The sequence below is a fragment of the Tenrec ecaudatus genome, chromosome 1, assembly GCF_050624435.1.
Source record: "Tenrec ecaudatus isolate mTenEca1 chromosome 1, mTenEca1.hap1, whole genome shotgun sequence".
NCBI lineage: Eukaryota > Metazoa > Chordata > Mammalia > Afrosoricida > Tenrecidae > Tenrec > Tenrec ecaudatus.
The window spans coordinates 145,701,559-145,726,380 of NC_134530.1; the positions used below are offsets into that span (position 1 = coordinate 145,701,559).

General features: G+C 40.3%; 1 protein-coding gene across 3 annotated transcripts in view; it reads left to right on the forward strand.

The window, feature by feature from the left end:
- CEPT1 (choline/ethanolamine phosphotransferase 1) overlaps positions 1-22,142 on the forward strand; it is a 49,299-nt gene extending 27,157 nt beyond the window's left edge. For all 3 annotated transcript variants that reach the window (XM_075559293.1, XM_075559288.1, XM_075559299.1), the window contains exons 5-9: positions 6,371-6,455; positions 19,143-19,274; positions 20,010-20,168; positions 20,668-20,793; positions 21,256-22,142. In XM_075559293.1, the coding sequence (XP_075415408.1) occupies positions 6,371-6,455; positions 19,143-19,274; positions 20,010-20,168; positions 20,668-20,793; positions 21,256-21,375 (622 nt within the window). In that variant the 3' untranslated portion in view covers positions 21,376-22,142. The remainder of the gene's footprint in view (positions 1-6,370; positions 6,456-19,142; positions 19,275-20,009; positions 20,169-20,667; positions 20,794-21,255) is intronic.
- Positions 22,143-24,822: the final 2,680 nt, after the last annotated feature.

Genomic DNA, 24,822 nt, shown 5'->3' on the forward strand with positions numbered 1-24,822 from the left:
GTGAACTCAATACAGACAGCACCTTTGTCATGCACAGAGTCATTAAAAATGAAAAGTAGCAGTCTTCCTGGTGGTATTTCACAGACAAACAGGCTATTAGAAAACAATTCTTTTGTAACTTAAAATAGGGCAATAAAAATCCACCCTATTGAACAAATTTTTGGAAAGTAATATTTCTGATGATGGTAATGCTAAAAATTCTATCCCATATATCTATGTATCTAGCATCCTTTCTAACTCTATAATATATATTATATATTTTAATATATGTTCAAATATATTTATTAAATATATAATATATATAAAGAAATACCTTTCCCCCATTAAATAGAATGTTTTTGGTATTTATATCTGGAAAACAGATAAAGCAAGCAGAGTTTTCTTTACACAAGTGAGTTATGAGGACTCCTTTAATGTAGCAAAGAATCTGCTTAGTGTCTTCTTTAGCATATTCTATAAGCAATCTAGTACTAGTTTTTCTACTTGGATTTTTAATGATTTGAATTTTAAAAATAATGCTAGACGCGGTTCTCATTTCTGTTTTCTTTGTGTATTGTTTCCCTCTATGCTGTGCTTTCAGAACTAAGAATCCTAGCTTTCATGCCTCTGCAAACATTTCTTAAACATCCTCCTTTTTCATTTATTTTCCTGTTAATACATATCTCCTTAAGATAGTATTAAGTATAATAGGTCTTTTTATCTCTGAATTAGAATTTTGACTGACTTTTAAAAGGTAGCAATGATTTATTAGGAAATGAGCAGCCCTATCGCTTCTCGGCCTTTTGGCTAAGATCATGTGTAGGAAATGAGCAGCCCATTTGCATAGTCCACCATCTTCCACACTATAATGTGAAATGGTTTATTTATTAGAACATTAGACTTTGATTCAGTTCTTCTGCAGGTCAAGCAGTTGGAAGAACATATGGAAACCTGATAGATAGTTGTAACAAAAGAAGGCTTCATTAAGATTCCCGGATTTGAAATTGTCTGACTTTGCTTTAATAGTGTGGTCGGCAGTAGAGTACGCACTCCCGGGTTAGACTATTGCAAGCACCAGCTTGAGACATGCGGCCGTCTTGGTGATAACAAGTCAGAGCCTTGCGCCAAGTATTTCCCCCAGTTGCTTGGGAGACTAACTAGTACAAGAGTCGAAGAAAGCATGTACGTGGCACTCCTCTTATCTACTAATTACTTCTAGACCTTAGGAAAAGTGACCAACTTTTCTGATTAAATGTCTTCATCTGTAAAATGAGGGCATTCATTTCACCTCTCAGGGTAGTTGTAAAGGTTAGAAGAGTTATTAATGGACTTTGATCATTACAGTGCCTGGCATCTAGTGTCAGTTATCATTATATGAATTTTAGGACCCTTGTTAAATCTGGGAACTTCCAACAGTTTCCAGATTTCTTCTAGAGTTTGTTATGCTAGTTGGAGAAAATGACTAGGTCCATAGCCCCTGTCTCGTGCATTTCACTAAGTTAAGTGAGAGACTCCTAACTGCTTTTTTTGCTTTCTCTGGAGGCTATGAGGGTAGGCTGTCCTTTTTATTTGAGGCTTAAATTTTAATTTCTTTTCTATGAGGAGACTTTTTCTATTCTAGCCTTTGGCTATATTTTTCCCTTACTCAGTCACTTGCTGAACTTTTTCTTTGTAATATGCTCAGGTAACTCTAAGATCATTTGGTAGGTAATACTGTTTTTAGTAATTTAGCTTACCTCAAATAGATGCTTATACTTGTCTGTTTATATATAGCACCTGAATTAAAAAAACTCATTGGTCCGCTCTATGGCTAATGTTATTTAACAGTAAACATGAATCTAAACTTGGCCTGCTCAGTTTGACCCTTACCAATGATAGAAAAGTACAATATTGGAAGGCAGTAAGTTGACTTTGTAGACTAATCTTTCCGCTCACCAACATCTGGCCCCACCTCTTATTTTCTTGGTAAAGTCATTGCATAGATGACTTTTTAAATATATATATATATATATGAATTTTTAAACAGCTCACAAGTTGAATGTAGAAATCAGAATTTCTTTGACATTATTGTCACTCCTAATCAAAGTTTGTGCTCTGGAACAACAGAGACAAATTCACCAACTCCAAGATGGAAGAAGTGGATTGTGACAGTTGGCACGGCAGGGAGTCTGGCAGCCCAACAAGCCTAATGCCTTCCAACTTGTGACCAACGTGCATAGAGCGTACACACTGTTACACTGGAATGCACATTTTGGAGGGGATGGTGCACTTTTCCAACTAGCTTCCCTTACTCGAATCACAAGATGTAAATGTTGACCGTGATTATCAGATAAAACAGGAAGAGTAGCATTAATGATGCACAAGCAATCATCCTCCATATCTTAAAAACCCTCAAAGTTTAGGCATAGCCCTCCAGACAGAATGTTCCATATTGCCAGCCACATACAAATGAGCAGTATAGAAAGATATAAAAATTCCACACGGGGAGCAAATGTGTAAATTAGGCTAACTGAAACAAAAAGTAATGTCCTATGATGGTACTCTAGTAGGTTGTATTATGAATATATCCCTAGTGCATATTTTGTTAGCCAACTAATGCTAAACACAGCCCTGTGGTTGGAGTGGTTCCAACCCCTATTCACCATATAGACCAGAGCAGAACTGCCTCCCTGTGCTACCAAGTCGTTGATCTCCACAGAGGCAGACTGCCAGAGCAGCGGGTGTGAATGGTTACCAGATACGTCCTTAGCCAAACTAATAGTCAGCCTAAAGTGTAATCCAATTATATTTATTACTTGTTTAATAAGAAACGTATGTTTAGAAGTTAGTTACAGATGTAAACGTATGTTTAGAAGTTCGTCTCTGATGGATGTGTCACATGTCGACAGAAAAGAAATAGATTAGTTTGTCTTTTTGTTGTTGAGGGGAGAGTTGCAAAGATTCCTGGGGAAAATTGATGAACATATTTATCAACTTTCACAGAAAATCAGCTAAATCTCTTTGTATACCTCAGTTAATACTGAGTCTTGTGCGATTCAGACCAAATACATGTCTCAGGTGTATGTCTGCACCCAGAAATGAAAGTGAAACTTGCAGGATAGAAAGCTGCGTGACAATTGCGCAGCACAGAGTTGAGAGTAGTTGCCCCACTTTATCACTTTTAAAGGCCATTTTGTTCTTCTGACGCAGTAATTACTGTGATCAGGGGAATTTCCTATGCTGCCTTTCTGTGATGGTAAAGGCTCCTTGAGAGCCCCAACTCCCCCTGGAGATAGTCTCTGTTCCCCTGATTAGAAGTTAAAATTGCTCATGTTTACTTAAGATACTTTGTGCACTCTGTGTTGTCATCACTTGGCCAGTCTAAGGAATAATTGACCCAAGAAATATATTGTGGATGTTGAAGGTTATTTTGACTCTGGACTGCTGCATTGGTACCTCCCCCTCCAGTCAGAAAAATGGGAATAGTAGCAGTTTGCTCGTTTCCGTCCAGCTCCCCCCACCTCGCACACACCTGTGACAACCAGCAAGAAGTGCATTGGTTTGTTGTAGTAACTTAAGTGTGTTTTGACTAGAGTACACATTATTGTTACCAACAACAATTGAGGGAATCTTTTTTCCCTTCGTTTGACAACATGAAATAAATAGATATGCAAAATTATTTTAAAGTAATACCAGTCAAGTTATTCACTTACCTTCATGGTTACACCCCCCACCCCAAAACAGCAACAACAAATGTTTAGTGTGGATTGCCCCTCCTAGAACTGCTAGGTTGAAGTCATCTATTGTATAAATAAGAGATTTATTTTTTTTCACGGACATGTAGATAGATCTAAGTCACTCTTCAATCCATGTGTCTTGAAGGGCGTTTTTATGTATGTGATGATGGTGGATGTTTTGTTTAGTCCCAATACTTTAGACTACCATCCATTATTCTCCATAATCTTATGTATAAAATGTAGTGATTACATAAATAATACATTCTTTTATAATTTTCACCTTTCTACATAACTGTTTCTTGAATGACCAAAATAGATTAAAATGAGCCAGTTTTTTACTTTGGAATCAATTCGGCCCATAGTAAGAGACCTATTAGTGGAAAGGGGTATAAATGAACCATCATGTAACTTAGCTCCCTTTTAACACAGTCTTTTAACTTGTCACTCATTGTTCATTTCCATGCCTGGAAATGGCCGCACACCCACACTCCTGGTCATTGCGATTGAAGATTTAGAACCATACTTCCAGGAGTGGTCATAGGCAGATCTCATGGTTCAGTTTGGTGAGAGCAGGAGGGGACTCATTCTGGAGTGCTAAGTCAGTTAAGAAAACAAGATAATATAATCCTAGCTAACTACCAACTGGTAAGTAAGTTTTTTACCCTGGCCCTCTCTCCTAGCATTAAAGCATTGTTGATATAAATATCATGACAATATCAGATTGGTTAGAAAATTTTGTCTTCCAAAATTGCCAAACAGGATATTCCATAAAACTTTTCTAGGAAACCCAGTGTGGAGCTTCATAAAGATTTTTCATGTTTCCTATTCTCTTTTACATTTGCCCAAGGTACAGAGATTAACTGCATGAGGTTCCCTCTATTTTTATTTAGTAATTCTATACTTCTGGCCCTTCCCCTTCCAAAAGGCTACTTCATATATCCAGCAAAATATAAGATGTCTACCCTCCTCCACCCAAGACAGAGTCGATCATCTTTGACACCTGCTTAGTCTCCTGAATCTGCTCCTGAGTCTAATCCCTTTTATTGGCAACACCACTCACCAGGTCAGCACTACAGATTCTTTCAGCCTAACTCAGTCCATTTTTCTTTCTCCATTAAATGTGTATATCAAGAGAAGGGCACCACACTACATGTTTTCAGTGTAACAAGCTTCTGCTTAAAAAACAGGAGAACACAGCCCAGGTTTTTTTTAGTAGTGAGAGACTGGTTCCAATCCAGTTATTGTGGGCATGGGAGATTACTATCTGAAGTTCACATAGGTTGTCTATAGGTATCAATTTTGGAAATGGGGGTTCCATCCTGCTTTAGGAATGAACCCCTTTGCAATGATTGATGTGGTTTTCTTAGACTAGTTACTGGTTTAAAAGATGTACCTTCTTAGGCCAGTTTTACGTTATTTTAGAAGCTAGCATTCTGAAAGAGGCATACAGTGAAAAGTCTTCTTCCTAACCGTATCTCCCAGATTCCCAGTTCCCACACTGTCCTCCCCAAAGGTGACTGCTTTCCGTAGTTTATAATGTATCCTTCCAGAAATTTGTTACTGGCAAAAATAAAACCAATACTGTTTTTCCCCTTAGATACAAAAAATATGTATCATTATGCAGCTTTTCTTTTTCACTTAATATATTTTGGCTATTTTTTCATATCATTATATAAGAAGCTGCCCCACTTTTTTAAAAGCTGTAACATTTATTTCATTTTTACGGAAATACTAAATTTATGTAACCACCTCACCATTGAGAGATTTTTAAAAACTCTTTTAAAAAACTTTATTATACATGATATTATCATGAAGAGCCTTGTACAAATATCATTTTGTGCAAGCATAGCTGTAGGGTGGATACAATTCTAAAAGTCAGGTATCTGGGTCCCATAGTCTGAGAATGATAAGCACAAGGTTATATGAAATGCTAGTCTGCAGAACGGAATACCAGTTTATGCTTTGCTCCTCAATCTTTTGCCAATATTCTTTCTTTCTTTCCTTTTTTATTTTTCTTCAGACTTTCGGGCTTCTAATTTCTCCTGCCCTGTTTTTGCATCAGGCGTATCTCTTCTTGACTGTAAAATATTTTTCAGCAACCCTAAAATGTCATTCTTGACTTCTCTCGGAATATTCTTTTTAGAACTCTTAGGTAGCTGACTTAGTGAGAGTAATCATTTGATTAAGAATCTAGGTGAATTTTCCACACATATGCCATGGCAAGTGTTAAGTGAAGATACCTAACAGCGGTCAGTTTTGCAAGGCCTCAGTGATAAATACTGCGTACCATTCTTCCCATCTGATACGACAAAGGTTTCATGTTATCCGGCAGTGCAGTCATCCTCTGCTTGACATCTGAAATTCATCCCCAGCCCCTTTGTGTTTGGTGGGAAAGGTTAAGATATAGTTTAAGGCCCAGCTTCCATTTAGTCAAATTTTTTTTGTAAAGGAGGGGTTTTTATTGCTCTGTGAAATTCATCAAATTAAATTAAAAGCCTCTGGATTTTATTTGATTTTGCTCATAACAAATTTTTGATGTCTCCTTTCCCCTTTCTTCCATATTTGAGAGTTTTTACCTATTGTGCATGATAGAGGAATGCTGCTAAGCTTGCAAGTAATTAACTTGAATTTGTTTTGAGTAATTCTGCTTTCTTTGGCTTTTTGTACCTAATCAGAATTGATGTGACTGAAGTGCAAATCTTCATAATAATCATGCATTTGCTGGCAGTGATTGGAGGACCACCTTTTTGGCAATCTATGGTAACTGTTCACATTGTGTATCCCATGTAATGCATGCTGATGTTGCTTGTATTTTCTAAAATAATATAATCCAGTTAAAGGATAATATGTATTTATTGTACTCTTTCCTGGAATGAACAGTTCTGGAACCAGTAGGATGCAAACTTCCCTAGGGTGAAGGTATGATACATTGTACCATTTGGTGTTCTGTGATACAGTAGATCTGTTCCAGGGCTTTTGCTTTTGAAGTCAGGTGAGAATCTTAAGTTGTTACTGCCTTCCTATTTTATAGGTAAAGAAACAGGAGATCATGGTGTAAACGTGGACAAGCCAAAGACAGGATTGACTTCCATATTTCAATTACATCAAGTAGATGTGTGCAATTGCTACTATAATCTGTTTCCAAACATTGCTTTTCTACGTGGACACCTTAACATCATCTCCCTTTTACCCTACTACCACCACTGTACCCCTCACTAACCACCCCTTTATTCTACTTGCTGCCCCTGTAGGTTCATCAGTTCTGGGTTTCATATACCGAAACATGGAAAAGCCATGTAACACAGCTTCAAGAGGTCTACCTACCTCAAGAGCTCTATTAGAGTGTACAAAAAACAGACAGAAACCATACACAGTATACCCCAAAAATACAGAAAAGGGGGAATCTGCTAATAAATTTTAACTGTTCAAGTTCGATTTATGCCTTTGATCTCTACTCACTCCACTCTTCTGAGTACTGTTTGCTGATCACTTTCCTCCTGTCCCTCAATTTTAGATAGGGAGGGCTCTCCAGAGGTTTATTTCCCAACTAGTTCCACAAATGAATCGTGGGCTCCCACTGTCTTCCATCCCCTTCTGCACACCAAATGCTCACAGTCTAGGCTCTGATCCTGATCCCTCCTCCTACTTTGAATTATATTCCAGTCCTTCCATGACTGATGATAGTGTAGTTCTTCCATGTGGACCTAGGTGACGTTCTACTTCGATGGCTGTTTGTTAGGAGAAAAGCCTCCAAGCCCCCAGACGCTATTTTATCTGATAGCCAGGCACCATCTAAATTCTTCACATTTGACACAGCACCTATACTATAATTTGTTATACTATATTGCTATATTATCTTCTGTCTTCCTGAGGGTGAGTATCAAGCAAGGCCATGATGTAAGAACTAATTGTTCTCAAGTTGGAGCTAGGATTTTAACGTGAGCCCCAAACTCATTCCTAGATCTGTCTTTTTTTCTTTTGCCTTTTAATTTGCTGTAACTTGGGAGTTAATACATATATCATTCCATAGTTCAGTCATGTCCAACAGAATTTTACAATTGCTACCATAATCACTCTCCAAACATACTCTCCTTCCTTGACATCATCTCCTTTTTATCACCCCTACCACTCTGTCTCTCCCCCCTCCCCCGAAATCCTTGTTCCATTTGCTTTCCCTATAGGCTCAACATCCCTGGATTCATTTACCAAAAAACAAATAACACAATTCACCCCCAATGGCAACACACCACTGAGATACACCCTAATATGAACAAACATAAGCAAAATAAAACAGAATGTCTGTCATAGGATTGCCAGAATAATGCATATCTTAGTACAGCATGTAGGGCGTTGATGTAGCCAGACCTTGTAGCACAGCATTCTTGGCACAGCTGTCTTCTGCTTCCTCAGACACCACGCATTTTCCAACTTGGTCCTCAGGTTCCAAGTGTGTCTGAGGTAGGGTCCAGTTCACCCCGTGAAGTTTTTGCATGGGGTCTCACCGAAACAGCCTCTGGAGCATGCTGTGTACCGTGACTATCCAGGAGTCAGTGTCCCAGGCTTCCATGGCACCTGGCCTGGGTTCCAGGATACCCCCAGGTGCCCTAGTTCAATGTTGTCTATCCGCTGCACACCACTAAAGACACTCCCCCACCTCATGTCCCCAAATACATCCTCAGTCACCCCTCCCCCCACCTGGAGGTTAGCCGTCCCTCCCTTCCCACTAACAGATATACACCTACGTTGCCCCAAACATGACCATTCCCTCTCCCCTCTCCTGCACTGCTCTTCCCATCAGTAAGCCTCATCCCTCTGACAGGGCTGCCTCCCTCTCCTTGAACCTCACCCTAGGTCCATGTGGCAACCACTCAGCAGACAGCATTCTCCACCCCCACCCCACCCCCCAAAAAAATTTGATCACAGGTGTCATGAGGCTCTCTCCTGCCAAGTGACTTCCACTATACTTTCTGGAGTGGATGGTGTGTGGCTCGTTGGCACTGGTCTGCCTCCTTCCCAGACTGTCTGGTTGAGCCTTGTACCCGTTCTGCTGCTTGTTCCTACAGCAGTGGACTCATGGGAGTGGGCTTTTTATGCCTGACTAACACATCTTCCATATCCCTCCAAGTCTAGGTGTTTTACGATTTCATCAGTATTTCTTAGGGTTGTGTAATATTCCATTGTGTATATATGCCAGAGTTTTTTTTTTATCTACTCTTCTATTGATGGGAATTTAGGCTGTTTCTAGCTTCTGGCTATTGTGAATTTTGCTGCAGTGAACATGGGGGCGTAAATGTCTGTCTGTGATCTAGTCTTACTTCTTTAGGGTATATGCCCAGTACTGGTATTGCTAAATCATATTGTCATCTGTTTCAGGTATCATCATATCACCTATGATCCTGATAGTTTGGGGCTTTACATTTAGATCTTTGTGCCACCTTGAGTTTGTTTGGGGGCATGGAGTGAGATATGGCTCTTGTTTCATTCTTCTGCAAGTGGATATCCAGCTTTTCCAACACCATTTATTGAAGAGGGCATCTGCCTCCCATTTAATGCTTTGGGTCTTTTGTCAAGAGTCAGTTGTCTGTATGCAGATGATTTTATTTCTGGGCTTTCTTTCCTGATCTTGTGGTCTGAGCATGTCAGTACCAGGCTGTTTTGACCCCTGTAGCTGTATTGTAGACTTTAAGGTTAATAAGTGTAAGGTCACCTACTTTGTTCTTCTTGAGAAGCCTATCTGGCTTCTTCCCTTTCCATGTGAGCTTGGTCATCAGTTTTCCATTTCTTTGAAGAATGATGCTGGAATTTGGATCAGGACAGCATTGAATTTGTATTGCTTTAGGTAGTATTGAGGTTTTCACAATATTGAGTCTTCAGATCCACAAACACGGAATGTGCTTCCATTTGCGTAGATCCTTTTTGATTAGTTAGTGTTAGATTTATTCCTAGGTATTTCCGCTTTCTGCGTGATTATTGTGAAAGGTACTGATTCCTTGAAATCTTTTTCTGTATTCCCAGCACTTGTATATAGGAATCCAATTGCTTTCTGTTTGTTAATCTTGTATCCTGCTACTCTACTAAACGCTATTGTTTCCAGCAATCCTGTTGTGGACCCCTAAGGATTCTCAATATATAACATCATATCTTCTGCGAATCGGGGATATTGTCACTTCTTTACCCAATTTTACACCCTTGATATCTTGCTGTTCTCTTAGGTGCTGGCTAGGACTTCCAGGACAATGTTGAATACAAGTGGGGATAAGGGACATCCTTGTCAGGTTCCCTAATTCAGTGGAAAAGTTTTACTGTAGGCTGCTTTATTTCCTCCTGTTCAGGCATCCCAATAATTTGATTTTTTGGTTTTTTGTTTGTTTGTTTGTTTTTTTGCTTCATAGAATCCCACGTCATCTTTAGGCTTCCTTCAGATTATTTTGCTTTTTTGTTTGATTCTTTCTCTCATTTACTGAATTCTGGTTGGTTATCTTTGAGATTACTGATTTGGTTTTCCATGTGTTTCTATTCTATTGGTGAGATCATTTACCCTTTTCTTTATTTCTACTCCATTATTCTTTACCTCCTGGATTTCCCTTCAGTATAAGGATTCTTGGATCTCTATTTTTTCATTGGTTTTCAGGATTGATCCCCTAATTTCTTGTATGGCCTTAAACGGCATTTTCATATATTCTTTCTCTGACAATTCAAGGACTGCTGCTTCTGTGTAAACTGTTGGGTTTGGGTCACCTTTAGTAATTGACTTTTGTTTTGCTAGTCTTTTTATGGTAGCTGCTGGTTTTGGCTGTTTGCACCACATTTTGGTTGATCTGAAGGTGGTACATAGGCTTCTGGAAATATGGCAGGGGCCTGGTTCTTTAGGAGAGTATCAGATAGATGCTATAAAACGTGACTAGATTAAGATAGGGTGTTTGTTGGATGAGTAAGAGGATTAGGTATAGGTACTCAGGAGTAGGTTTTAAGGGTGGTATTAATCGTAGGAAGCCTTCCCGTTAAGTATAGTAATTTTTAATGAGTTGAAGATGTGGGTTTAGGAGATGTGATTTTGCTTGTTAAGTTAAAGGAGAGTGTGTGTGACTGAGATGGGGGAAACAGGTTCCAGAGGTTATGATGGTTGGGTTGGGGGGGGGGGTATATTGAATCTAGCAGAGTCCCTTATCAGTCGATCGCGTATGTTATGTAGAAAGAGTGCGATCCTTCCATTATTGTGCTTGTAACAATGGATTCCTGCACATTCAGAGATATCCACTCCTTATGTGTGGGCCTAGAGTGGAGATGGGCGTTTATATCGGATTCCCCTGGGAAGAGGGGTTTCTGATCAGAGGGCGATACGGTTAATGACCTTGGGCCTCAGTTCCGCAGGATACCTAGTCTGCATTGGGAAAGTTGCTGAGAAACCTGGAAATACCAGGTTCTGTTCCTCTGGCAGGGTAAGGAGTTTGTATTTCTTTACTCAGAAGGAAACAAGAACCAGTCTAACAACTTCCTGGAGCCCAGAGTCTCTTTCCCACTGGGCTGGATCCCTCTCCAGATTGCTGGGGCTATTTATCTGCAGAGCACAGTCAAGCCTCTGCCACCAGGGGAAGGAGCTAGGTCTCAGCTAGGGACTATCCCCAATGGGAGCTCTACTGGTTCCAGTGTCCAGGGCCTCCAGGAGTCCACTTGGGTATCCATGGGATACCCCTCATCAGTAGACTGTCCTGGGGTTACCTCCCATGCTGGTGAGCAGCTGAACTGGGGCTGGGGGGCGGGGATAGAGACTGGGAGTTGCCGCCCTACCAACAAGGGAGGAGGCAAGGTGTAGGCAGGTGTAAAATTAAAAAGAGCTCTGGCCAAAGGCAAGAGTCCCAAAGAGCTTTGCTATCAGCCAGAGACAGACCACTCTAATCTGGATTATAGGGGATCAAAATCGATACTTGGCCCATTGACCTCCCTATCGACACAGCCTGAATTTGTACTGTGTGCAAATATTTAGTTCTTCCATGACAGGGAATATCTTCCCAGGCTTTTTGAATGTTGATGGGGCCTTCTCACTCTAATACATTATTGGTATTTTTGTCTTTATATTAATATGATCTAATCCTTACCATCTTAGAGTGATTTGTTTTTTTGTAGTTTTCTGTTGGGTTTCCCAACTGTGAAGCACAGGAGGGGTGGATGTATCATGACAATAACTGATACAGGGTGTTATAGGGAATGCTGGGGGGTGGAGTGTGATAGGGAGAGAGGGGAATTCGGGAGTAAATAATAGAGGCAAGGGGAGGGAACACTAGAACTGATCATGATTACACAGCTCATTTTAAAGGTGATTTAACCATGGAGGGGGGGGCGGTGGGCGGAAAGCTGTAAGATAGATGTGATAGTGATTGTACAAGTCCCCTTGATATGATTGAACGATTGAACTATTCTATTGTGTGATATGTAAATAATTATGTGCCAATAAAACCATTGGGGTAAAAGAGTGAATATGCAGGCAAGCGCTGTGCAAAGGGGCCGCGTTCATGACGAGCATAGCTGCGCTCTCCCTGGGAGAACTGACCAAAGGCCCAGTCCCCCAGCTGGACCTCCTCCCCTGCACATCCGGCTATCACACAGTGAGTGCTTCACGTGGGCCACCCTGTGTTGGTGCCATCTTCCCAGAAGTCCCTGACCTGTGTCTTATACTGACAATTTAAGGGGGAAAATTTTCCCCCTATAAAAATTATTTTGTTATTTCTTAACATACAGTACATGAAATTGCCTATGAAGTTTCAGTGTACCAATTTTTTATGGGATTTCTGGTTTGATTATCTGAAACAATTCAGAATCTCAATTTTATATCTAATTGCCCTTTTAAATAAGGAAAACCATGGAATATTGTGAATGAAGTTATGCAGATAAAGTGTACACAGATTTTTTTGGTAGTAACTGGCAATGAAATTGCTTTACTAAAGGTTGCAGTGGATTTATCTTTTCTGTTCCTTCTTGTTAAGGGAAGATATAGTCATATATAAAAATTAGTGCAGTATTTATACATTGCAAGAAACAAAACCTACTAGCATTTTGTATGAGTTGCCCAAGAGTGCTATCTTTTGGAATGTCTGAGCTATATTCTGTGTTATCCTTCATCAGGAAGATAGAATGTCATCGCTTGAGAAAAGCCCTGCCTGTAATCCACCGGTGGATATTCGCTGGTCATTTCCATCTTATTGTTAGGTGTTGGTTCCAGCTCATAGTGACCCTGTGTAGAACAGATCAAAACCGTGCTAGGTCCTGCGCCGTCCTCCCAGATCTTCTGCCTGAGCCCCTTGTTGCAGCCACTGTGCCAGTCATCTTCTCGAGGGCCTTCCTCTGTCACTGCCCCTCTGCTCTACCAGACATGATGCCTTCTCCAGGGAACTGGCTCTTCTCCTTTTTGGAACTGACTTTTCTACTAACATGTCCCACGTACATGAGAGGTAGTCTCGTCATCCTTTCCTTCCAGGAACTTTCTGGCTCTACCTCTTCCGAGCCAGATCTGTCTGTTCTTTGGCAGTCCAAGGTACTTTCAATATTCTTTGCCAGCACCATAGTTCAAATGTATCAGTTCTTCGGTTTCCTTATTCAGTGTCCAACTTCACATTGCATTTGTTGTGATAAATAACATGGCTATGTCAGGGACACCTCAATCCTCAAGGAAACAACATTCTTGCTTTTCAACCTTTTAAAAAGGTTTCGACAGCAGATTTACACAATGCTATGTGTCCTTTAAATCTCTTGACTGCTGCTTCCATGAGCTTTGATTGTGGATCCAAGCAAGAAAAAATCTTTAACAACTTCAACATTTTCTCTGTTAAGCGTGATGTTAAGTCGTTGGTCAGTTGTGAGGATTTTTGCTTTCTTTACATTGAGTTGTAATCCATACTGAAGACTGACCATGTTCCTCGATCTTCATCAGCAAATGCTTCCAGCCCTCCTCCCATTCAGCAAGCAAGGTTGAGTCCTCTGCGTATTGTAGGTTGTGATGCTGCATTCTTCATCTGGTCTAGTTTCTCTGATTATTTGTTCAGCATACAGAGGGAATGCTTATGATGAGAAGATACCACACTGATGCACGTCTTTCCTAGTTTTAAACCCAAACCCTGCAGTATTCCCTTGTTCTGTGTGCATAACTCTTTCTTGGTGCTTGTATAAGTCCTGCATGACAATGAAGTGTTCTGCATTTCCCATTCTTCTCAAGGTTATCCACAGCTTGTTAGTTGTTATGAGTCGTGCAGTTGAATGCTTTCGCATAGTCAAACACAAGTAAACATCTTTCTGGTATCTCTGCTTTGAGCCAAGAGCCATCTGACATCAGCAGTGATATCCCTTGTTCCATGTCCTCTTTTGAATTGCCCGAAGCTCTGGCATCCCATTCTATGTAGTGCTGCAACCACTGTTGGATGATCTTCAGCAAAATTTTACTTGCTGATATTGAGCTTTGCCATTGTGCCTTCCCACAGATGAAGTCAGTTTGATTCCTGTGTATTCCATCTGGGGAATTAATTCCCTCTGTGTATCACCTTTTGTGTTGTTAAACAAGTTTTTGCTATGAACAAGTACGTAGTTAGTTTTTCAAAATTCCATCATGCGATCTCCAGTTTGGTTTCTGTCATCAAGACCATATTTTCCATCTACTGTACCATCCTCTTTGTTTTCAAATGTGGTGTTTCATCATCATTAATTATCACCTTATCTTGATTTTATGTTGGAGCCATTTCAGATTGAAGACATTAGTAGAATTTTTCAATTTCTGCATCACTAGCTTTGGTGGGTGGTTGGTGCATAAATTTGAACAATAGTTGTATTCATTGGATTTCCTTATATTGGGATAGGTATTATCCCATCACAGACAGCATTCTGCTTCAGGGTAGACTGTAAAATGTCCTTTCTGTCGATGAATGCAATTCCATTCATTGGTTTTTATTGAGCTATTCCTAGCAGAGCAAGGCATATGACTTTCTGATTCAGAATGGCCAGTTCTAGTCTATGTCAGCTTACGAATGCCATGAATATCAATCTTCATGCCTCCATTTCATTTTTTTCAACTCTTAATTTTCTTTGGTTCATAATTCATACATTCCAAGTTCCAAATATTAATTCATGTTTGCCGCTGTTTCTTCTCATTTTGAGCCATGCCCCCAAAGCAGATGGAATTCCAGAAAGCATTCTTCCCCAAGGCTTACTCCATCATGGTCTGAGAAGCCAGCTGTTTCTCAGTTATATTTTGAGTGTCTCTGCCATGAGGGGCTCATCTGCCCGCGCCATCTGACGGCGTTCTGCCCGGTAGGTTCTCAGTAACTGACGAGGGTCTGTGCTGCCCGTAGTGTTTTCAGTGGCTCATTCCTTAGAAGTGGACGTCCATCGCCTTCCTCGTGGTCTCTTCGTGGTCTGGAAGCGCCACTGACATTTTTCACTTTGGGTGATCCTGCTGGCACTTGAAACCCCAGTGAGAGAGCTTCTAACCTCAAAGCAACATGCGCCATGTCAGACCAGAGCGACAGGCAAGTGGGGCTTTTACAGCTAGTAGTTGGTAAGACGTAGATGAAACGATCAAATTCCAGCCTGGGCAACAAATGTGAGGAAATTTTAAGAATCATTAGGTAGAACTTGATGAATGGAATTTTATGACTCCATTCTTCAAAGATGTCCTTTTATGAACTGCCTTAAAGAATTGCTGTTTGTTAGATGCCGGCGAGTCAGTTCCAATCCCTAACAACCCGGTACACAACAGAAGGAAACGCTGCCTGGTCCTGTGCCATCCTCACAGTTGTTTGTGTTTGAGCCCTTAACAAGCACTGTACATTCAGTAATCCAAACGTGTTTCTCTTCCTTAAGCTCTTGGTGGAGACTGGCCACCGTGTTAACATTTGCTTTGTTACTGGAATTTATTGACAGTATATTAAAATTATTTACCAAAGGGCATTCTTGCATCTTTTGAGAGAAAGTTTCCAATCTCAAATAATACTTTACAATGCACATAGAAAAATTTTATGCCCCCAGAAATGCTAGTGCGGCAGCTTAATTGTCTGCATTAACCCAAAGCATTAAAACAAAAGTGTTGAGAATTTAAGATACTGTTTTTCTATTTCAAACTATTTAAAAATTAATTAATTTAAGTTGATATATTTGGACACATGCTTTTATGACATGAACGCGGAGGGTTTTTTCCGCTGCCTTATGGGGCAGTCTCAGTGACTGAAGAGAGCTCTTATTCTTCCTAGGTCTGGAAGGCCGTGGAAACTGGGTCGGCCAGAGATAAAGGTGCTTTCAGTGTAGCATTCTGGCTATTTGTATTGAGCGGATACACTGAACACAGCGGATGAGTCCCGTGGAATAATGCCAAAAAGAGCAAAAGTGGGAAAGCTAGATTGTGGTCACCTCCCTTGGTTTTGAGGGGATGGAAATAACGCGTCTACTGCTTTTCTTATTTGTAGTTTCAGCGGGCACCAGTTTCTACGGGATCACCTGGTGAGGTTTGGGGTTCTTCTAGCACTAGCTCTCCCTTCACTTTGCCTCATTGTAGCCAAATTCCTTTTTCAGTGTTACTGGGGAAGCAAGGCACATTTTTTACTCTACCAACACAATACTTCTCCATAGAAAGTAAGAAAAGGGGAGAAGAGCTTAATGTTGTTTCAATAAATGTCCATTGAGCGCCTGCAATATCTGGGGCTCTACAGTACATACAAAAATCAAACAAAACCCTGCTCTTGGGAGCTTTTATTTGGTTGTGTATAACAGAAGCGATGAGAACCTTAGACTAGCCCGATACTCTGCTCATAGGTCTAGGAACTTGTCAGGTTGCTTGTGGTTAGTCATGCACTGATTGTCAAGCTTTGTTTAGTGTTCTCTGTTCTTTCTTTCAAAGACAACAGTTTCCATGAGCCTAAAGCAATTTAACCGCATTGATGCTCATTCAGTTCAGAGTTGCAGAGATGGCTGTGCCCAGGTGATCGCTCAGTACCCTGCTCTCATACAGGGATGTCCAGGCTGGATTCAATGCTGCCTTTGGAACCTGGGGGACCATAGTATTTCCTCCTTGACCAGAGAGATCCTTTGTCTATGGAGGAACAGAAGAAAGCGGGGAGGGCAAAGTGAGACCAGGAAGCTGGCCAGTGTATTGCATTTCAGCCAGGTGCATCAGATTTAGATTGTCAATGGTTTCCTGAACTAGAGCAGAAACAAATCTAAGAGTTCAAAGCAACCATGGTGTTGATTTTTCTCCTCTATTGAAAACAAGTTGTGTATTTCGGGTATAAGCATTAGAGCTCATTAAGCAAGGAGGAAGACCATTTAGGCTATTCTGTGAAATTCTAGGCTTGTTTTTTAAGTTGAACTGCTTTGTTTTAGAAAATTACAGTGCAGGAGGAGTGGGGGACCAGAAAAATTATAGTTCAATATGAAATTTGAACAGTTAATTTCAGAGCTGTTTTTGTTTTGTTTTTTTAAGAGCTGCAGTTTCATAAGAGGTCATAGAGTTTCATAAACAAACTTAAGATCTTGAGAATTTTAAAGAAACAATACACTTTAAGATTATTGTTTGCCAACACCCCCCCCCACTCAAATTGCATGTGTGCACAAGAAAGGGGGGAAGTGTCACATTTCCTATTTGAATTTGAATGTGTAGGCAGATTACAGTCATAAAAGGTGTAAACGGTTCTAATTAAAATATTTTTACTTGAAGAATTCATAGCCTACATTGTGGATATTTGCTGTCTTGTTACTAGCATTGTTTCTATTATTAAATTAGGTCATTTAGTGTTGCTTTTTTTAACTATCATATGGGATATTTGAGGCTTCAGAAAGCCTAAAAAGAGGTGCAAAAAGGGTGGGGTACCAGCCCCAACAACAAAATGTGTGCGAGGGTTGACTGTAATTGGGGGGTAACTAAAAGGGACGTCAGACAAGAGAAAGCATGCAAAGGCTCACCTTTGCAGCCATGACTTCAGGAGTTCGGTCAGTGTAGAGAAAATATTTCCAACAGAGGCTTACATACTCTAGGGCAGGGGTCCTCAAATGTTTTAAACAGGGGGCCGGTTCACTGTCCCTCAGACCCGTTGGAGGGCTGGACTATATATTTTTTTTAAATATGAACAAATTCTTAAGCACACTGCACATATCTTATTTTGAAGTAAAAAAAACAATCTGGGCAGAAACACCCGGCAGGCCGGATAAATGTCGCCTGCAGGCCGCAGTTTGAGGACACCTGCTCTAGAGGCACGCAAGCCCCCCTGATGATAGGTGACCACCCACATAACAAAGTGGGTTGTGTCCTAACCTCAAAGGTCCCTGGGGACACCGGAGGAGTAACCTACCAGTGCTGGGGGCGGGAAAAGGAGTGACTGTCTCCAGAGCCTAGAGAGCAAGAATAGCAGCACACATCTGCTCCTTATACATAAAGCTGCCAGCTAGATAACAATCAGCCATGGTCTTGTAAGAGGTAACTTTAAGGCAGCACCATTATGGGAGGATGTAGGGGGAACAATATTGATTATAAAAATGTGTTTGGGATCTACAACTCACAAGGATCAAGGCTTCCCAGAAACCCAGCCTGCCAGGCTTCTTAATATATGAGAATAAAGGATCCATTTGTATACACTCTCTTCCCATTCTCTGTTTCCCACAAAAAAAAGGAAACAAATTTTAAATTATTTTTAAAATTCAGTATTAGAGCTTTTCCTTTTAAATTATGGATATTGAGTTTTCAAGACCAAGAGCCTGATCTTGATCCACTTGCCTGTGTTTTAAGTAATGGATCTGTATTTCCGTACAATATCGGAAGGAATATAATGTTTACTTCTGGAAGCAGATGGTGATGTTTTAGATCCCCAGTTGTGGAACTATGCTGATCTGTGTGTGCTTGATGTGGTTTCCCGGGCGATGAGGGCCTTCTCAGCCGCCCTTTGCTTTGCCGGACTGTTCTCTTTTGTACGCTAATCTGCAGATTTTCTAATCTAATTGCAAATATTTTATGCTCTCTAATTTCCCACAGCGATTAGTAAGAAACTACACATTTAGAAGTAGGATTTCTTTTTCATCGACAACATAAAAGGCAAGGTACATTTCTTTTTTGCAGAAGATCAGAAAACAGCCTCTGGTTCATTATGGCCAAACCTGGGGGTACATGAAGTGACTCCTATTAGCTTATGACACGATTTGTTAAAATTGGACCAATTGGGGGTTTGTAAATCATTTATTGGCATATACTTAACACATCACCACAGTCAATTTCACAGTTCATTTTTTAAGGTTGGTATCAAGAGAAGTAAGATTAATTTTTATATAGGCTCATAATGGAATGGAACAGAAAAGGAAATTACCTAAGAATTCACTCAGCTAGAAGCATTGGAGAGTATTTGGGAATGTGTATCAAATATTTGAGTGTCCTATTTTATTTTAGTTTGAATATGTCTTAATCATTCTTTCTCTCTACCATTAAAGATTCCAGTGCTGAATATTCCAGTGAAAATTTTTCCTGCACTTTGTACTGTAGCAGGGACCATATTTTCCTGTACAAATTACTTCCGTGTAATCTTCACAGGTGGTGTTGGCAAAAATGGATCAACGATAGCAGTAAGTATATCCTAAGTCCTCAGGATTGTTTAGACTAAGACTTGGTTTTGTGTTGCCTTTGTTTTGTTTGAATTGACTCGAAATCCATAAAATCATTTAATTCCGAGTTTCTGCTTATCTTGTAGTTTTATTTGCCCATTCATACATTTATCTGTTTATACACCTACTTCTCACTTATTGGCTGTCTTTATGCAACATTTCACCTTTATGACAATGATTAGTCTATTTTGTGTACTAACAATGTACATCTGGCAGACAAGAATGCCATCTGTGGGGCACAAGGGACACTGTTGTGATTAAGGTGATATATCGACTTGACTGGGCCATGCTTCTCTGGCGTGGCAGCCAGTCATGCTGTTATGTAATTGAGCATTATGTAGTGATGGCATTGGGCAGTTATGTGCTGTCAGCCTCCATTGTATGATCTAATGTGGACATCCTCCATTGCATAAGAAATTGATCTTTCGAGAAGTGGGTGTATATGCATATGTACTTATAGGCATACTTACACACGAAAGAAATATGACCTGGTATATAAACAAGCCTGTCTCTTAGGTGAAATCCTGTTTGTGCGTAGCCATTTCCTGCTGCTACTTGTCACTTGGTGCTCATTTATTGGAGCCGCCGGCTGTTAGGTACCATATAGTTCTTTATAGTGAGTGGAGCTGTTTCCCAGCAGCTCCATGTAGCTGATGAATGGATACTATTAATTGTTTTCCTCTTTTCATTGCACAGGGAACAAGTGTCCTTTCTCCTTTTCTCCATATTGGATCAGTGATCTCATTAGCTGCAATGATATACAAGAAATCAGCAGTTCAGCTTTTTGAAAAGCATCCTTGTCTTTATATACTGACATTTGGTTTTGTATCTGCTAAAATCACTAATAAGCTTGTGGTAAGCATCTAAGTTTGCTTTGTTTTTAACTCTTATCTGGTTTGGGTGTTTGGGCCATGGTTTTCATTCTGTACATCTTAAATAGTCCTAGAGCTTGGTTTCCTACACTCAGAATCTCTCAAGGTGGGAGCAATTTCTGCTCCTCTGGGAAGCTACAACTTAAGGTTATCAGAAGCTCCGTCAACATCTGTAATTTTTCTCCCTAATATCTGCCATTTAATTTTGTTGTTTAGTTATCTGCTTCTGTCTCAATCTGGACACTCATATTAAAGGCTCTCATGAAAAATGTTTTTGAAGGCTTGGTTAGCATGGTATATTTCCCTTTTTATGGGCATCATTCACACATAGACTTCCTGTTGTTGGCGGTTTTTCAGTGTGGGCAATTTAGGTATTTCTAACTAATTCTTGAAACTTGATATTTGGGCACAATACTGATTTTCTACGTCGCTTAGTCATGTCACATGGAAAGTCTGCATCAGTGATTCTGTTTTGTCCATAGGTTGCACATATGACAAAAAGCGAAATGCACTTGCATGACACAGCTTTCATAGGTCCAGCACTTTTGTTTTTGGATCAGTATTTTAACAGTTTCATCGATGAATATATCGTCCTGTGGATTGCTCTGGTAAGCGTTGCGCTGGTCTGTAAGTACTGATCTTCTCGTTTCAGTAGGTCAGCCATGAGTGAGTGATAGATCAGGAAGGATTTGGAATGCCTGTACTGCCTGTATGGAAGCTCAGACATTCTAAATTTGGGGCTGCAAAGCAGAAGATGGCAAAGCATACCGTTTGGGCCAATGGCCTGTATTTTTATAAATAAAGTTTTATTGGCGCATGGCCACATTCATTCATTTATTTATTATTTGTAGCTACTTTCTTAATGTAATGGCCTGTTTGAGCAGTGTATCTGTCATTGTTGGCCTTTAGTGTAATGGAAGGATCAGTGAGGGAACTTAGTTGCTAATTGCTTAAAATTTAAGATGCACCTGGGGAGAGGAGGAAAGTTAGAGACCATTCTTCTTTACCTTCATCAAGTTCGGGGAGGGCCTCAGCAAGGCCTAGGACTCTAACCATCTCTTTTTTTCCAGGTCTTCTCGTTCTTTGATTTGATACGCTATTGTGTCAGTGTCTGCAATCAAATTGCGTCTCACCTTCACATACACGTCTTCAGAATCAAGGTCCCCACAGCTTATTCTAATCATCACTAATGATACAGAGGGGTTGTATAGGAAACTCGTGTTTTCTGAAGGAGCAAATCTCAACATATTGAGGAGAATGGGGCAAATAAGAACAAATGTAATTTATAGTAATCAATGTTGTATAACTTTTATTCTTTGTTATTGGTAACACTCCTTAATGATCCTGAGTGAGAATGGGACGTTCCAGTCCCGTTCTGTAACTTGTTTATGTGGTCATACAGGGTGTGGCTCAAGAAAGCATGCAGGAAAAGGCCATGTGTTTGTGATCATCCTGGATTCTAAATAAAATTGTCATTGGGAGCAGATCCCCAATGATGGAGATTTCTAATGTAGAATATTTGCAGGCCAAAAGATGGTTACTTTATAATTTTAACAAATCATCATTTATTGACTTTCATGTCTAATGTCTTCTCAGGCTTTCTTTTACTAGTGAACTCAGCTTGTGGCACAGATAAATCCCACTAGCTCCTGAAGTGGAACTGAGTGACAAGGCTGTTGAATTGGCCTTGAAAGGTTTCCTATGGTTGCATTGTTGAGGCAGTCACCTTTTAATTGCTCTAGAAGTAATCTCTCTCGTGGGCTGGGGAAATCCTGTCAGCATGCAGAATAATGTAACTTTGTCAATCCATTTTATTTTTTTAAATAAATATATGATCTGAAAGCCAGCTTTCCCCCCCCCCTCAGTTTTATTCAGTGGAAAGATAAACTTGTTTCAATGCCATTTTTTTAAAAGCATATTTTATTTCTGTTCTTTAATAAATAAGAAAATTCGATCAGCTGTATTAGCCTGTGGTCTATTTTATATAATCTTTAAAGAACTATGTTGTTCCTCTCAATCCATTTCCCCCCCTTGCAGTTATCAGTCATTTAGGAATCTCCAGCCCTTCCCCAAATTATAGCTACCTGGGCCTCCCCAAGGTCTCTTGGTACTCTCCTTTTCTGAGTTCTCAGTAGCTACGCTACAGTGTGAACGGAAAGTATGTGTCTCCCAGTAACTGTGAATGAGATGTTTTCATTATATGTAAGTAGTTGAGTTGCTGGGTGGGATGAAGAAGGCTGCAGGAAATGTGTAAGCTGTAATGAAAACGAAGAATCTTCTGGTCTCCTAATTGTGGCGAAACAATAATTGAACTGCTTTGTCTAGCAGCCAGACTGAACTTGCTTGTCCTTTTGATGGCTCCAGTAAACCCATTCGTGTCAGAACTCCCAGTGACGGTGCAGTTTTGTTAGACTTTAACAGGAAGAGGGGCTCTCAGCACCTTGGCTCCTTAGCAGCTTCTAGCATCTAGGATAGAGAAGTGCATGCATAAATGCTAAAGCAGATAGTTTGTTAGCACATTTGCATCACTTGCTGTCTTAGGTTGGGATCTTTACGGAAAAACAAAACAAAGCAGCGAAGCTTATATCTCTGCATATACAGATAGGTTTATGTTGAGGAAATGGCTTACACAGTTATACAGAGATGGACATGTTCCAAATCCATGGGGCAGATGCCAAACTCGAGGCATCTCCTAACTCGCATAGCTTCAGTGACTGAAAGCAAGATCAGCAGGTAAGACGGCAGGCAGGCCAGGACCTCAAGTGTAAAGAACTGGAGGTTGGGTGATGAGCCAAGTGCAGGATCTGACCCAGCACAACCAAGCAAGCTTTTCCATGGTCCACATATGTTGGAAACAACACTTCTCCAAGGAAACATTCTTTGAATCAGTTGCTGTGCATAGCAGGTCCCATCATGGGACATTACTGCATCTTAACTGCCAAACCACTGAGAATCCTGACCCAGCCAAGTTGAATACAAAACCTTATTTATCACAGTGTCGTATTTCTTTATTAGTTGCTATTAACTTATCATAGAAATTGAGAGCAGAAGAAATTAAATAACAAATGAAGGTCACAGAATAGCATTTTTCAGAACAACCTCTGGAATCGAGGTGTTTTGAATCCCGATCCAAGAACCTTCCTGCACTGTGCTAGGTTTTGATGGGCTAACCTGTATGTAAACTGAGATGTCAAATGCTAATGAAAACGTGTGTAATCTCCTAGACTCGCTTTCAGCTTAAAGTGGATTTAAAATGTACTCAGATAACTGGTGTGTGTTTTCTTCATACAGATCTAGAGTGCATTTGTGGTAAACTGCAGTGGGCCCAGCTGTTCTTAGGCATTCATACACAATAAATGAGGCAAAACCTGTATAAGGCAGAAACCTGTCAAAGAAGGAAGACTCCATATTTTTCACTCATAGACAACGATAGGAAAGTGATAAGGATGCACCCTGTCAAAATCAGGAAACTTGCAAGACCCAGGACAGCAGCACAGTCCTGCAGAGTTGGTGTTCTCACAAGTTCTGTATATCGACCTAATTTGTATTGGTTTTGGTTGCCCCGTAAAACCTATCAAATTTGCTGGAACTTTATCTTTTTTTAATATTTAATGTTTTAAATTACTACTTTTTAATACAGATATCCAGGTTCTATCCCTAGAGGTCCAGTAGGTTTAGGGTAGGCCTTCCAAAAATATTTTCGCAAGTTTCCAAGGATTTTAGGTAAATTCAGAAACCTTTCGCAATGCAGTAAGGTTTAGGAGCCACTGACTTACAATGCCTTAAAAATGCAATGGTTGTAAGAATCTGTAAGAGTTACTGTACAGACTTAACCTCATTTGATTGTGTTTTGTTTTATGTGCTTCACAGATAACTGCATTTTTTATAAAGTGAAAGTTTGTGGCAATCTTTTACCAGAAAAGCCTGTTAAAAAAATCATTTTATTGGGGGCTTGTACAACTCTTATCACAAGCCATCCATCCATCCATTGTGTCAAGCACATTTGTACATTTGTTGCCATCATCATTCTCAAAACATTTGCTTTCTACTTGAGCCCTTGGTATCAGCTCTTCATTTTCCCCTTCCTCCCTGCTCCCCCTCCCTCACGAACCCTTGATAATTTATAGATTATTATCATTTTGTCATATCTTACACTGTCCGACATCTCCCTTCACCCACTTTTCTGTTGTCAAATCCTCAGAGAGGAGGTTATTTATAGATCCTCGTAATCAGTTCCTTTCCACCCCACCTTCGCTCCACCCTCCTGGTATTGCCACTCTCACCCCTGGTCCTGAAGGGTTCATCCATCCTAGATTCCCTGTGTTTCCAGTTCCTATCTGTACCAGTGTACATGCTCTGCTCTAGCTGGATTTGTAAGGTAGAATTGGGATCAAGATGGGGGTGGGGCGGGAGGAAGCATTAAAGAAGTAGAGGAAAGTTGTATGTTTCATCGGTGCTGTACTGCATCCTGACTGGCTCGTCTCCTCCCCAGGATCCTTCTGCAAAGGGATGTCCAGTTGCCTACAGATGGGCTTTGGGTCTCCAATCTGCACTCCCCCGCATTCACAATGATATGATTTTTATTCCTTGATGCCAGATGCCTGATCCCTTTGATTCCTCGTGATCACACAGGCTGG